The sequence below is a fragment of the Diaporthe amygdali genome (assembly GCF_026229845.1).
Source record: "Diaporthe amygdali strain CAA958 chromosome Unknown NODE_3_length_2959817_cov_65_330692, whole genome shotgun sequence".
Classification (NCBI taxonomy): domain Eukaryota; kingdom Fungi; phylum Ascomycota; class Sordariomycetes; order Diaporthales; family Diaporthaceae; genus Diaporthe; species Diaporthe amygdali.
Window position 1 is genome coordinate 710,771 of NW_026517023.1, and position 15,361 is coordinate 726,131.

General features: G+C 56.5%; 1 protein-coding gene across 1 annotated transcript; it reads right to left on the reverse strand.

The window, feature by feature from the left end:
* Positions 1-438: 438 nt before the first annotated feature.
* On the reverse strand, positions 439-14,870 carry J7T55_002619 (uncharacterized protein; the record flags this gene model as incomplete). Its single annotated transcript, XM_053137710.1, has 6 exons — positions 439-755; positions 900-1,079; positions 1,391-1,434; positions 1,881-13,343; positions 13,406-13,846; positions 13,999-14,870. 6 exons carry the CDS (start codon positions 14,868-14,870, stop codon positions 439-441), a joined length of 13,317 nt encoding a protein of 4,438 aa, XP_052998488.1.
* Between the last annotated feature and the right edge of the window lie 491 nt (positions 14,871-15,361).

Sequence of the window (15,361 nt, forward strand, 5' to 3'; positions counted from 1 at the left end):
TGCCTGATTTGGAAAATAACAACGAGTGAATGGACAAATCGAGCCAGTGAGTGGCGTACTCAAAATAGGGTTCAAGACCAGCCGGACGATGGCAATCAGCGATTATGATTGAAATTGAACGCGGGAATCACAGATGACTAGGAGTCGTGCATGTTTCTTTCTGTGCGATGGGGTTTTCCGCTAAGTGTTCTACAGTGCTGATGAACGAATCGGCAAAAGAGCTAATATTGTGAACCATAGGACCAGCGTCTCTCTCTCCTGTGAGAGGGCGTTTTGCAACAACATGGTGGTGCTCCGCCAGCAAAAGTCCGTGCCACAGCAAAACGCTGGCCCAGAATGATGAGGTATCCTCCCAGGAATTTCGCAAGAAAAGAGACCACATGATAACTCATTGCGCGGAACCACGAGCGCGCCCGCTCAGGCCTTCTTTCTCTTCGGTCATCTTGCAGCCCATAACCGGGATCCGCGATTATAGGGCTTTGCCTTGCCATGTTCGATCATGAACTCGCGCTGCTCTGCTTTCGTAGCTAAGTTGCGATAGGTTTCTCCAAGCGATGAGTTGATTTCGATGTGATACATCGTCTCGCGGATAAGAAACGAGTACAGATTCGCACGTCTTGCTCGTTCCTTTGGCTTATTTTCCTCCCTATTCTCTTCCATGACAGCATCGTTGCCACCACCGTCGTCACCGTCGCCATCGTCAGTATAACCGTCCACAGTGGCACCGGAAATCGTCCACCCCTGTTCACCGCCATCTAGGCATTTAGTATCGCTTGAGTTGGTGCTTCTTGCAAACGTATTGCAAGGGCTGCGATTATTTCCTGAATAGATCGCAAAACTCTCCCAGCCCTCAGCTTGGTTATTTTCAGCGCTGTCAAACAGCTCGTTCCTCTTCTCACCTTGGCAACAATCGCCAAAAGGGATATCGCTGCATGTTACAGCTTTCGACCCGTCATCCCCAGCGTCGCATTGCAGGTTCGGTCCTTCATCGTCACTCCGATCAAAGAGACTTATCTCAACGGGGCCCTCGTCGTGGCGGCGCACTCCATCTGCCTGAATCTTCTCCATGTTTTCGTTGTCTGTAGTTGTTGTGACAACAGTAATGGGTTGGAGCAGCAGGAAAAGGATAAGCGCGAGGAGCCGCATTTTATGTCAAAAGTCGGCAGCATGCAATGTCCAAGCTTTTTCACTAATGAGACACTACCTAGATAAGTAGCGAGTAGGCTGCGATCGTACGGAAGTAATACACGGGTAGTGTGGGAATGATGAAGCGCTTGGGCACTAAGAAGTCTGATAACAGCACAGACAGACCACTATATTTATGTTAAGTGACTGGGAGTGGTCGAATAGAGCTTGCGATGTTTGGAGCCCTACTGGCATTGGTCCATACTGATATCTCCGAACTTGTTCGCAACCATGCGGATCGTAATCCCCCTGTGAGAATACAGCAGGAGCAGCCTAAAGATACTCTAAATCTTAGTGTAGCGCGGAGTCTGTTAGTAGAAGAGTGACGGAAACGCCATAGTACTGTATGTGACCGCCGTGCAAGGAAATACCCAAGTAGCGAGAAAAAAGCGAATGAGTGTTTTTAAACCTAGTGATAATTGTTGATGTCCGAAGAGAAAGTCTCTTTCTCTATCTGCACGGGCGGCAGAAGCTGTTTTTATGCACAGGGTTCATCCATGTATGCCAGATTTCCACATGTCCAAGCCGTCCAGCGCGAACCCTTTTTCAAGTAAACAAAACAAAGGTAAAAGAAAAAGTAAAAGAAAACGCATCGCCCCGCTCTCCATGCTCTTGAAACAATAGCGCGCCTCTATCGCATCTCAGCTACCATCCTAGGAAATACCAGCCCTCCACCCTCGTGACCCCCTCCGAACGACCGGACGAACGCAGCGACGGTGGGATGCATGCCCCGCTCAACGGCCAGGTCGGTCCACGCGGCGAGATCCATGTCCTCAACTTCTTTCCCGTCACTGTCAATCCATTGCCTCACATCACCCAGCGGCAGCTCGAGCTCACCCAGGTGATGCACGAACCTGACTCCATCGTCCCGGTGTCGCCCGGCACCAGCATCAACACCCGAGCTCAGCACCGCATCCACCACTCCCTTGACCACCGCATCCACTGTGACTGAATTGAGCGCCCCGGCATCCTTGCCCGCCGGCACGACGGGCACAGCACACAGTTCGCGCGCGTAATGCCGGATATTATGCACAAGATCCATCCCGGCGTCCTCGTCGTCAACGCGCGAAATATTGGACGGGCGATGCACCCAAACCTGCCAGTCAGGATACTCCCGCTTCAGCTTCTCGAGGAACACCTCGCTGGCCCATTTGCTGCTGAAGTAGCCCGGTGCGGCCCTCATGGCCGAGGGCGGAGGGAAGTCGGCCACAGACTCGGGCCCGCACCTCGCTCGTCCGGCGGCGGCTGCGAATGCACAGGCACCCACGCTCGAGATGTAGTGGAACGGGATCTTGCGCGCGAGACACAGCTCGGCGAGCGTCTTTGTCGCCGCCACGTTGGGCGCCCGCAGCGATGCGTACGTCTTGAGATACGACACGTCGGCCCCGTTGTGCACTACCGCGTCGGCTGTGTCGAGGATGGCACGCTCGTCGACGTCGGACTGCAGGCCTAGGCGTGGCTGCATGAGGTCACCTGAGTGGATGACGACTTTGGCTCGGGCTTTTTTGCTATTGGCCGTCGCGTCGATGAGTTTCTGCTGGTCGCGCACCGCTAGGCAGTGGATCCGCTTAATGCGTGGGTTTGCGATGAGGGATTGCAGAAGGCCGGTGCCGAGATATCCCGTCGCGCCTGTTAGGATGACGGTGAGCTTCGACTGGGAAGTGACACTGGCGTGCTCTGAGACCGCGCCACCGTCGTTTTGTTGGAGGAGAGAATGTGTGAGGGCCGTCTCCTGGTCCCAATCGATGATCTCGTCGAAGCTGGAATGGCCATTCACCTGTGTCGTCACCCCTTTTACCCTCTTGTTATCAACAGCAATCGCCATACTTGCCAGGGTGCTCGAGTCGAACATATCGATCAGGCTAAGCTGGACGTCCCATCTGGTCTGGATCCGTCGTCGCAGATCTAGCAACAGCAAGGACGTACCCCCGACATGGAAGAAATCAGTCTCGGGTCCCATGGTAGCATGGTTTAAATGGCCCATCTTGCCCGAGACAACATCCTGCCATATGCTCCTTAGCTGGACCTCCGTCTCATTCATGTCCACATGCTTGTCGTGCTCTTTCGGTAGATCATACCCATTCTCGGGCATTGGAAGTGCGGCGATTGCACGTCTGTCGAGCTTGGAAGAAGTTGTCAGCGGCATATGGGCAAGGGGAATCATGGCTGCGGGCGTCATGTAGCGCGGCAAGCCGAGTCTCGATAACAGGCTGCTGAGGAACTTGTCCGTATCTCCTCCATGGGAATGCGAATCGTATGCTTGGTCCAACACCACATGCGCGACCAGGAATGATGGGCCCTCGATCCCATTTTCGCCTGCCTTGCGTCTGACCGACACGGCGGCCTCGGCCAACATGCCTTCGGACGCGTCGAGCAGAGCTCGTTCAATTTCTTGCAGGTCGATACGCAGACCGCGTAGTTTAACCTGTGTGTCGCCCATCATGCGGCCTTCGAGAAACAGCTCGCCACGTGGGCCCCATCTTCCAAGGTCACCGGCACGGTGCAGCGTCCGCCAACCTCTTCGCCGCTGATCGGGGCTTGCAAATAAGTCAGGTACAAAACGTTCTGCAGTCAGGGACCCGTTATTGAGGTATCCAGACGCGACTCCAGGCCCGCCAATGTAGACCTCTCCTTGAACGCCGGGAGGTACGGGTCTGAGGTGCTCGTCGAGGATGTAGACGGTGTAATTGGGAATTGGGTGGCCGACGGCGATGCTCTTTGGAGGACTTTTTGCATAGTCTCGGTATGGCAGTTCCATGTTGGTTGCCGTCCAGGAGATCTCGGTGGGTCCGTAAGCGTGGTAAACCTTCAACTCAGGCTTCTGCAGAGCCGCGAAGTCCTTGAGGAGAGTATGGACCCCAGGCTCGCCGGCGATAACAGCCCTACGCCACTTGGACTTGGCTAGCCCATGCACGTTGCCGAACTTGAACCATGAGAACGTCTCGGATGCGCAGCTCATGCTGTAGGTGACATTTTTAGTAACGATCATGTTGACAAGAGCAGCCGCGTCGCCCCGGAGTGCCCTTGGCACAAGACACAGAGTGCCACCCAGGCACAGAGCCGTGAAGATCTGGATCATGGACATGTCGAAGCCGGGCGCGCTTTGCTGCAGGACGACCTCATCGTGCTTGAGGTCGTAGACTTGAGCCGTAAACTCGAGCCAGTTGCAGAAGCCCTCGTGCTTGAGAACGATGCCCTTGGGCGTGCCCGTGGAACCACTAGTATACAGAATGGTGACGACTTTGTCAGCTGTGGCTGCGATGCTGCTGAAGTTGTGTTTCTTTCCGTAGCTGCCATCAGGAACCAAGCCCGTAACATTAATGACCTTGAGGTGAGGCGCATCCAGCTTCTCGACATTCTGCTCCGTGTCGTTGTCTACCAGGACCATCTCGGGCCGGCAGTCTTGGGTGATGGTAGCCAGGCGATTCCATGGATTGTTTTGATCCAGTGGCAGGTAAACGGCCCCGAGATTCATGATGGCCAAGATGGATGCGATCCAGTCACCGGTGGGCTCCTGGAGGACAGCCACGCGCGAGGCTGGTTTGATGCCGGCCTCGGCCAAGGCCATGGCGATCTCTTCAACCCGATCGCGCAACTGCGAGTATGTGAATATTTCTTCACTGTTTCCAGCATCATTTCCACCACTAATGCTCCACCTCACAGCCATATCATCCCCCCTTTCCTTGGTTACCTCGTCAATCCTGTGCACCAAGGTCTCAGGCCAAAGCCTCTTCTTCTCCGCCCCCCTCCCAAATGTCAACGCCCGGTCAACTTCTGTAGGGTCGTAAACATCTGGCTCTTCCAGCTGCATGCTCGGATCCTCCACGAACGCCTTGACAAGTCTCTCATAGCTCGCGAGTAAACTCTCGGCATCCTGGCGGCTGTACAGATCCTTGCGCACGATCAGCATGAAGGTGCAATCTCCGTCGACGTCAGGATCATCTATCACGTCCAGGGCCACGTCGTAGGCCACTTTTTCTAGGGCGTACGACAGAAGCTCTAGCTCAATGTCGGCCGAAAGAGCAGTCTTAGGCCGTTGCCCGACCCGGTAGTCAACGAGGCATTGGAAGATGGGCGTGTGAGAGGCCGAGCGTGGAGCCCCAAGCTCAGTAAGAAGCACCTGGAAGGGCACACCCGAGTGCGCTAGGGCAGACAGCACTTTGCCTCGGGTTTCTTTGAGCATGTCTTCAAAAGTCTTTTCGTCTTCGTCCTCGCTTTGGCTATTCCTGAATCGCAGGGGTAAGAGGTTGACAAACGGCCCATACGTGCCCGCAAAGTCATCCTCGGTCCTGTGCGCGTCTGCGATACCAATGGACACATCTTGCACGCCATTAGTATCCGCGGACTGCGCCAAAAGGGCCCGGAACACAGTCAGGTAGAAGTGGAACGGTGTCACTCCAGCGCGTCGACAGAGCGCTTTGACACGCGCCTTCATATCCTGGCCCAAGTGCATTTCGGCCCGCTCGTTCTCGTATTTGGTGAGCTGCGGACGCGCAGCAACCTGCCCAAGCCGGAAGATTGGCAGCGCATCCGGAAAGTCGTCCGGGGGATACTCTGCGCGCCAGAAGCGGAGGTCGTCTGAGTAGCGTCCGGCTTGATAGTCTGCGTGCTGCTTTATGGCGTGTGCCGCGTATTGTGTCGGCGGTGGTGGAAGTGCGTTGGCAAAGAGCTGATGCATCTCTCGCAGGAAGATTTGAACTGACATGCCGTCCGCCACCAGTGCATGCGACGACAGCACCAGGAAATGCCTTGTCGGTGTCAGTGTAAGGAGCACAACGCGCAGGTTCTCGCCGCGTGTCAAGTCGAACACATGTCTCTCGAGCTCCTGGACCACCGGACCGACCTCTTGCTCGCTACGGATCGTTCGGTATTCGCCGTGCATGGTGCTCTCGGCGAGAAAGCCCTGCATCGGCTGGCCTTCGCTCTCGAAGAAGCAGGCACGCAGGATGTCATGCCGTTGAATGATGATCTGCAGAGCGCGTTCGAATTCGTCTTGCCGGATGCGGCCCGAGAGCTGGAAGGAGGCCGTGTTGTTGAGGCTAGACTTGTCTTTCAGGAAGGACAGCACGAACCAAAAGGTAGCCTGGGTGAAGGAGAGCGGCGCGATCTTGTCGAAGTGTTGTAGATCTTGGCCCTGCTCCGTGTATGGAAGGATGCCGGTGTTGGCTTCGGTCTTGTCATCGGCTACGTCCCCATCCATCGTAGCAGACCTCTTAGAAGAGACCGACGAAGCAGTGTCGTTGGTAGAGAAATTGCCTGCCAGAGTGCCTGGTGTATCGCACTCGGGTCCACTTGTAGACGAGGAATCTCCATCATCCGGTCCCTTTTCTATCTGTTCGGGCTGGAACGACACAGTCTTCTCCTCGGGAGCCGCATTCACTTCTGGCTCGGGCTCGTCCTCGATCTTCGACGAGACCGGCGCACTCTCCACCGGCCCAGCTTCCGTCGATGGAGGCGGGGGCACCCACGCGTCGGAACTCACCTTCAGATCCCCCTCCTTCACCTCGGGGATCAAGGTCGGTGGCAGCGTCTCGGCGGCAACGACACACAGTTCCTTCACACTCGCCCCACTCAGGATCTTCAGCACAGGGATATTCACCTGCAATGTCTTGATGAACCAGGTACGAATCTCAGTGGCGAGCAGGCTGTCGGTGCCCATCTCAGACAGCTGCAGGTCGGCCGGGTCCTCGCGAGCAAGATCATCTGCAGGCCGCTGGTACAGTGCCGCAAGCTTGGGCACGAACGCATCATGCACGGCGGCAAAGACGGCGTCGCGTGTGGGCGCCTGGGCGAGACGAGTCTTGAGCGGCACAGCGTTGTGCGTGCCTGAGTTCGCGGCTGCATTGGGACCGCCAGACGCGATGCTGCTCTCTTCGTCGTTCCATAGGAGACAGTGGCTCAACATAGGATTCGCAGCCCACAATGGCATCGACCCACTGTTCGCCCCTATGCGCTCCACGCCACTCGTGATTTCGATCTGGTCGGTGTTACCACCAGGACGTCCGGCTACGATCGCCTCGGCAAACTGCCGGAGAAAGTCGGTTTCGGAGACGAACCAGGTCTCGCGGGCTTCCACGCGCCGTCTGAGGTCGGTTCGTGCGTTCTGCGCAATGTAGCCCACGCCCAGCACGGGGCCGATGTTGATGACCGACGCCGCGAGCCCTTTGCGCCGCCGCTGCTCGGCGAGTGCGCCCATAAACAGGTTCCCCGCCGCGTAGTTGGCCTGTCCTTGCCATCCAGATACTGAGGAGAACGAGGAGAAGAAGACGAAAAAGTCGAGCGGGGGAGTTTTCTTGTCGTCGCCGCGGAATAGCCGCTCGAGATGCACGCTGCCCTCAACTTTCGGCCGCGTTACCTTGAGCATTTGCTCGAGCGTCATGTCCGCGATCAGGACGTCATCAAGAATCATAGCACCTTGCGCGACGCCGGCGACGGGCGGCATATTCTCACGGATCTCGGCATGCGCACGCCTGACATCGGCCTCGGAGGTCATGTCGCACGCCAGTACGCGCACGACGGCCTTGGTGGCGCTGGACATCTTGGCCATCCAGGCTGTATCAACGTTGGGACGCCGGCTCGAGATGGCCACGAAACGCGCTCCACGGCGGACCATCCATTCGCAGAGGGAAAGACCAAGGCCGTGGCTGAGACCGGCAAGCCAGTATGTCTTGTCAGGATCTAGGGTGACCTGAGAATCTACTGGCTGCACTTGCACTGTGACTTCAGAAGCGCCTGTCCAGTCCAGGATGGAGACGAGCTCATTCCCGTTCCGTCCCGCGTTTGATGCAGAGCCCAGTTCACCGATCTTCACCTTTTTCACAGGCTGCGCCTCTAAACCTCCCCCCTCTCGCTCAGCAAGGGAGTGCAGTGCGTGGTTGACTGCATCCTGCAACCTGAGGCGGACGTCTCCGACGCGAGACGCCCACCAGCTTTTCCCTTGACCGTTCTTGGCGCCGAACAGAGTACGCCTGCTTTCCAGACGGCAATGTGCCGGGAGCGCCGTGTGAATTTGCACGTGCTTGTTGTTATCATCGCCATGTTGGGAAGCCAGATCGACAAACACGACCACGTCCTTGGGCACCATCTTCTGTACGTCTCTCATGGCCGCCATAGGATGCACGCGCAGCCAACTAGAGGTCGCGGGGATATAGCGGGAATTATCGGAATCATACGTGATAAAAGTCACGCGCGCCCCAATGTTTCTCGCCCGCCACATTAACACCGTGGCGAACTCAGGGGTTGGTTCGAGAACAAGAACGCGGTCGTCCTTGCCAACGCCCTTGAGTATCACAGATGCGAGCATGTGATACGCAACATGCTCGAGGAACTCAGCCTCGAGGCCAGTATCGATCTCAATGAGCATGCTGAGGTCATCCCATGCTGGTGTGGCGTGGCTCGCAAGTTCCTCGGACAGGAAGACCGTCTGATCACCGGTTGCGGTACTCTTTCCGAATGCTAGGAAAAGATTGCCAGACTCGGCGACGCGGATGCCCTCCAAGAGTGAGTGAGAGGTGCGCAGAATGGATGCGCCAGTTGTCCCCTGCAGTTGTTGAGATGGAGTATGTCCTCGACGGAGCGAATGTTCCCCATTCTCTTGATCGAACTCAACACGTACACTGGTCTGCTCGTTCCCCCCATATCCGAGCTTGACCGTCTCCCACACATCTCGTCGCGACGTATTATACCTCTCGTTCATTCTACGATTCGGCACCACTCTCGGGATAAGCGGCCAGCCGTCCTGATCCAGCTGAATCTCGGGCTCGGCAGTCGTCAATCCCCCGCTTAGACCAGTAGCCGTCCCGTCACGCTGCCACGTCGTCACGGCTCTGAACCTCAACAACGCCTCGAGCACGACCCGGGGCTGTATTTTCTGCCCGTCGGCGAAGTCGAAGGACTGTACGTCCAGTGTGGGCATCTCTGACGCTGCCGACCTCAACATCCCAACCGTCATGCTCGCATGTGGGTTCTCGTCGCGGCGGGAATGTGTCACCCAAAGCAGAGTGCGGACGCGCATCAGTGTCGCGCACAGGGTTTCCCACGAAGACTCGAGGCCGGGCGATGCAAAGAAGGCAGTATCCAGGTCTGACAGGCTGAGTATCGTCGTCTTGTCGGAGACGATATCCAAATTCATCTCGCTCCACGACCGCACCGTCGTCACCGGGCCATTGCAGAGCGGCTCTGCGAGGGCCGAAATCTGGCTGGCGAGTCGACTAGCTCGAGAGTTAGGGGACTTACTCGCCACGATGATCAAGTCGTCGACCAATTGCCGAGTGTCGACTGACTGAGACGACGTTAACACGTCCCGCAGCATCGACACCCGATCGTCCACAGCCTGCGCCACAATGACCGCAAATGGGGCGACCACAGGCTCTGGGGTCGGCGTGGCAGTATCACAGCCCGCAAAACCTGTCTTGCGCAGCAGGGCATCCCAGCGATCGACATTTGCTAGGGGTGAAAGAGTAGAATCATTATTCTCGCTACCCGCCCACCAGCCGGGGAAGGCGCCGAAGATGGTACCAGAGCGCACAGCCATGTCCGGCAAGACTTCCAGCATAACTAGATATCCGCCAGGCCGTAGGAGACGCCGGACATTATTCAACGTCGTCTCGAGCGTGTCAGTGGCGTGCAAGACCATCGATGCCACGATGACATCGTACGAATGGTCTTGGAACCCCTGTGTGTGCGCAGGTTTGTTGATGTCCAACACCTTGAAGACCATTCCGTGCTGCTCACGCTCTTTGGTGAAGATACTTTGAGCCGTGGGCAAGAAGCCTGACGAAACGTCGGTGAACGTGTAGGAAGCGTACGAGGACCCGATCTCGTCGAAGATATATTTCGTCACCCCGCCGGTACCTGCGCCGATCTCGAGGAAGTGGCAGTGCGGGAACCGATGCACGATCTGTCTGACAGAACGTGCCAGAAAGGACGAGTACGTGTCCATACCCATAGAGTATTGGTAGTAGTCGGTCAGCAAATTATCTCGCATGCCGATCTCAATCGCCTGCTTCTCGCCCGTCGCAATGGCAACAAGTTCCTCGCCAAAGGCCCGGAGGAGCCTAACATCCGCGACGTGGGCATACGGTGCACATGCGCGCCGAATCACGTCGGCCGTGTCTGCGTTCCATTCGCGCTTCCAGAACGACAATGACCCGGCCTCGGCCTGCTTGACCCAGTGCGTCGCGTACTTCAATAGATAGGAAAAGGGAGCAGCAGGCCCGGGCTGTGATCGTGCTGGGTGAGCGGCCGGCACGCTCCGATCCAGCTGGCGCAAGTAGAAGATGGCCACGCGCTCCAGCAGGTGCGCGAGCTTGCGTTCCTCCGGAGTCGCCTTGAACTCGCGCGCGCCGATTCGGCCGGCGTCAGGGCTGGCGACATCCCACACCGTCGTAGAGAAGATGCCTCGGTCGTCCTTGGGGCTTGAGGGTGCAAAGGGAACACACAGCAGCCCCTGGACTTGAATCACGGCATGTTGTTGACGCTTTCCTGGTTCCAGTTTCGGGGAGTGATAGAGATCTATATCCCCTCCAATTCCTTTCTCGCTCCCCGACTCAGACGGCAGCACCGCGTCGAAGGAGAGTGCGGGAGCTGAGACTCCGTCCTTTATATGCGCCGCGCACAGAGACGGCACCACGCGGATGCTGCGGATCTTGCGTGGCACGTGTAACGCCCACATGCCGCCGTCGTAAGGGACCGCACGCGCGACGAATGTCGACTGGAAAGCTGCATCGAGCATGGCAGGGTGGACGAGGAGGCTGTTTTCCCGTTGAGAATCATGCTTGACACTGTAATCTGCATCGTCGTCCTGAGTCAGATTCTCGATGATTCCGGTTGCGTAGCCAAGTCGTCTTTCGATGTTGGTGAGTGCACGGAAAGGCCCGGAGTAGTCGTACCCCATCTTCTCTAGCGACTCATAAAAGTCGTCGGCTGGGACCTTGAGAAGATCGGTGGGCTTTGGAGCCCTTGCTGGGAGCACGTTGGTTTTGGCAAACCTGTTGTCGTTGTCATGGCCGGTCTGCTGCTTTTGCTCGTCATCCAAGACAACACGAACACGGCCACTGGCAAGCAATGCCAAGTCAAGATTGTCCTTTTCAGCAGCGGCATTGTAGCTGAAATCGGCAGCCATGGTGGCTTTCCCGTCTGCCGTCGACGACCAAGCAACATTACTGATCGTGAAAACAGCCTCGATGCTGGTATCGTCCTGGTCAAACGTGAGGGCCTTCTCGATTTCCAGATCCAAGACTTCCAACATGGTGACAGTCTGCTGGGAAGCCGTCACCGTCCTCTTGGGACTTTTAGAACCGCTTTTGCGCATGGCCGCCTCAAGCGCAAGGACGACGTAGCCCGCGGCCGGAAATACCGTCTGACCTTGTAGTTGATGATTTTTCAGCCAGGAAATCTCCTTAGGCCGCAGGATATTGCGCCATCGTGTGACCTGATCGGTGCTGTCGGGGGTGACGTGTCCAAGAAGAGGATGTACAGGCTCCACGCGCGACAGCTGTGCTTTGGTGTACCGACTCTCGTGCCAATATTCGTTCTCGTGGTCCCAAGCATACGAGGGAAGGCCGTGGACGACCTTGTAGCGCCTGGCAATCTCCCCACCCACCGTATCGGTCTTTAAGCTTGACGCTGATGCAGAGGCAGACATGAAGGCGTCGTAGGCGCCGAGGTCGATATAGCCCTTTCCGAGGCGTGACCAGACAAAACCAAGACCGTCAGCGAATGTCCCGACAGCCGGCTTTCCTCGCTGAAGCATGCCGGTGTATGGCAATTGGCCTCCCGATGGTGCGTTTTCTGGCACGGCATGAATCGATTGTATGGCGGGACTCTTGAGCGCTGGATGGGGACCGACTTCGACGGCAAGATCGAAAGGGCCCACGGTCTTCCACGCCGACTGCACCGCCTGCATAAACAGCACGGGCTGGTTCATATTGTCGTTCCAGTACTGGCCTTGTATCGCGTCGAAGAACTGGTCTGTCACCTCTACACCATCGTGAACGCTGGAGAACCAAGCACAATTTGATGTTCTTTCAACTCGAATATCCAGTGCAGCAAGCGCAGCAAGGTACTTGTCCGAACAGGCAAGCATGTGGTGTGAGTGGTACGCCTTGTCGACTTTCAACAGCCGCGCAAACTTGCTCTCGTCTTGCAGTATCAGCTGCAGCATCTTCACAGACTCCTCGTCTCCGGAGACAGTGATACTAGAAGGGGAATTGACAGCAGCAACGACGACCCGGCCGCGGAAACGGCGCGAGCTGCATATTTCCTGGATATCCTCGAGCGTGCTCTCAACTGCCATCATAGCGCCTACCTCGCCATTTTTGCCTGTGGCAAGATGCGAGAATAGGCCGCGATAGTACGCCACGCAAATAGCATCACCGGCGGTAATGAAACCGGCCGCGTATGCGGCGCCAATCTCGCCTGATGAATGGCCGACAACAGCATCGAACGAGACCCCGGCCGCTCGTAGCATATCCACCTGCAGGATCTGCAGCGCCGTGCATAGCGGCTGAGAGAAGGCGGCCTGCCCGATGCGCGATGAAGAAGCTGGCTTGCAAAGCTCATTGACTAAAGACCATGAAGGCCGGTGGTCGCTGGGGAGCTGCGCGAGCCGGTCGTCGAGATGCTGGACGATACGGCGGGCGGCGGACGAAGTCTCCAGAAGTTCGGCTCCCATGCGGGCCCACTGTGCGCCTTGGCCGGTGAACACACCGAGGGTACGCAGCTTGCGGGTACCTGTCTCGGAGGATGAGTCTTGCAAAAGGAGCGGTTTTACAGCGAAATCATCCTGTTGACTGCTGCCGCGCTGCGCGGCAATCTTCAACTTATCCTCCAGTTTGTTGCGGAGGTCGTCCAGCGTCGATGCCGAAACAGTTAGGCTGAATTGCAAACGCGATCTGCGAGAATGGAGCGTGTATGCGAGGTCTGAAGGACTGGGCAAGACCGTTCCGTTGGAACTCTGCAGATAGTCGCAAAACTGGCGCGAGTACGAAACCAATGATGACCGAGACCCAGCCGAGAAGACGAACGGTGCGAATGCGGTTGATTCCCGGGCTGCTTCACCGTCATTCGCAGCCTGTGTTGCCCGATCACGCACAGATGATCCGGTTGGCGTGTAATTCTCTAGAATGGCATGGCAGTTCGCACCGCCAAAGCCAAAGCTAGGTTAAGTTAGAGAGGTTATCTTGGCAAAGTATAACAGCACGATGATGAAAAGACTCACCTATTGATACTTGCTCTGCGAGTCTCGGATCCATTTGACGGCCACGGAACAGCCGCCGTCGGGACTCTCAAATTCGTGTAGAAGGGCTCAATCTTGGGATTCAGACGATTGAAATGCATATTCGGCGGAATGACGGCATTTTGAATTGCCAGCGACGCCTTGAGAAGTGCCGCCAAACCAGCAGTCCCCTCAGTGTGGCCGATGACGGTCTTGATGCTGCCCACATAGAGCTTCTCAACGGGCTCCTCAGTCGTCTTGGGTTCTTCAACTTGGCCTGGAAAGAAAGCCGTGGCAATGGCTTCTGCTTCAACCGGATCACCTGCTGGTGTTCCTGTGCCATGGGCCTCGAAAAATTGGGGACGCTGGTCTGGGTGCGTCAGGTCGAGGCCTGCTCGGGCGTAGCACTCACGAATAAGGCTTGCCTGCGCAGAGGGGCTGGGCCTGTATTGTTCAAAACGACTTTAGTGAGCTAGATATTCACAGTGAGGCATTGAACTCGATATCATTGCACATAAAGTGGGGATCGGTGTGGAAAGGACAAAATAGGATGGAGGCCATTAAAAAGGGGAGGAAAAAGAAAGGAGGTTACTCACATCGTCAACCCAGGTGTCCTCCCGTCCTGATTTGACCCGACTTCACGAATCACACACTCGATAACATCGCCATCTTTTTCGGCTTGGCTGAGCGTTTTCAGCACCACGGCCGCAACACCTTCCCCGCGGGCATAGCCGTTGACATCAGCATCCCACATGCGGGAGCGGCCGTCAGGGGACAACATCTTTAATTTGCTCATGCTCACGAACGAACACGGATCTAGTAAAAGATTCGCGCCCGCCGCAATCGCAACACGCGAATGCCCCGCCCGTAGCTGCTGTGCGGCCTGGTGCACGGCTATAAGGCTGGAGCTGCATGCTGTGTCGATAGTCATACTTGGACCGTGCCAATCAAAGAAATACGACACGCGATTTGATACCAACGCGCGAGACGTGCCGGTAGCGTCATATGTGCCAATAGTATCCTGATCGCGCCCCATCATCTGCTCGTACTCGCCCAGCATTGTGCCGGCATATACGGCTGTATCAGAGCCCGCGAGAGCCTCAATAGTATGGCCGCCTGACTCCAGCGCCTCGTAAACCGTCTCCAGCAGCAGGCGCATCTGCGGATCCATTACATGCGCCTCGCTTGGGTTGATGCCGAAGAAGCGGGCGTCGAAGCGGCGGTGGAAACCTGGAGCACCGCCGAGGAAGTGACCGTGTTGCACATTGCTGTGCCCATGATAGGTGCCGTCGGCATGGTAGAATCCGGCACTGCTGAACCGGTCTGCCGGTATAGGTGTGCGCAGGTCTGTCGGGTCGCACAGCAGTGACCAGAGCTTGGACGGGCTGTTGGAGGCCCCGGGAAAGCGACAGCCGCTGCCGACGACGGCGATGGGCTCCGGGGGGGATTGGGTGGTATGTTGGGACATGTTGAAATTTTGACCGTGATACAACAGTCTCCTCTATCGGCAAGGAAAGGACAGTACCTGGGAATCTAATGGTACGATTATCATGTCATAAACACCTGATTTGAGCGTGGCAGTTGTTCCCTTTCTCGAATTATATACATCCATATCATTATCCTCTTCAGCCTGTGTCTCTTCTCGAAGGCATCAGCAGCTACGATAACGACAACAGCAAACAATGTCGCAGGAGCAAAAAGCCTAACCCAAAGGCAGGAAATGTATTCCGTGATTCGGGTCAGCGATCCTTCGAGCCTTAGTAAGTCTCCGAATTGTACGAACAGGAAATTTCGGTCCTAAGCGACGGGGCACAGCAGTAGCAGCTGAGTTCTTATGTTAACACAGTCAGATCCCTATGGAGCTTCGGGCTCGGGATCCTTCGAGATTAGCGACCAAAACCGCGAGTCGAGACCAGGCATCAACAAGATTTTCCATTCGCGTGCCTGATACAGTCAACT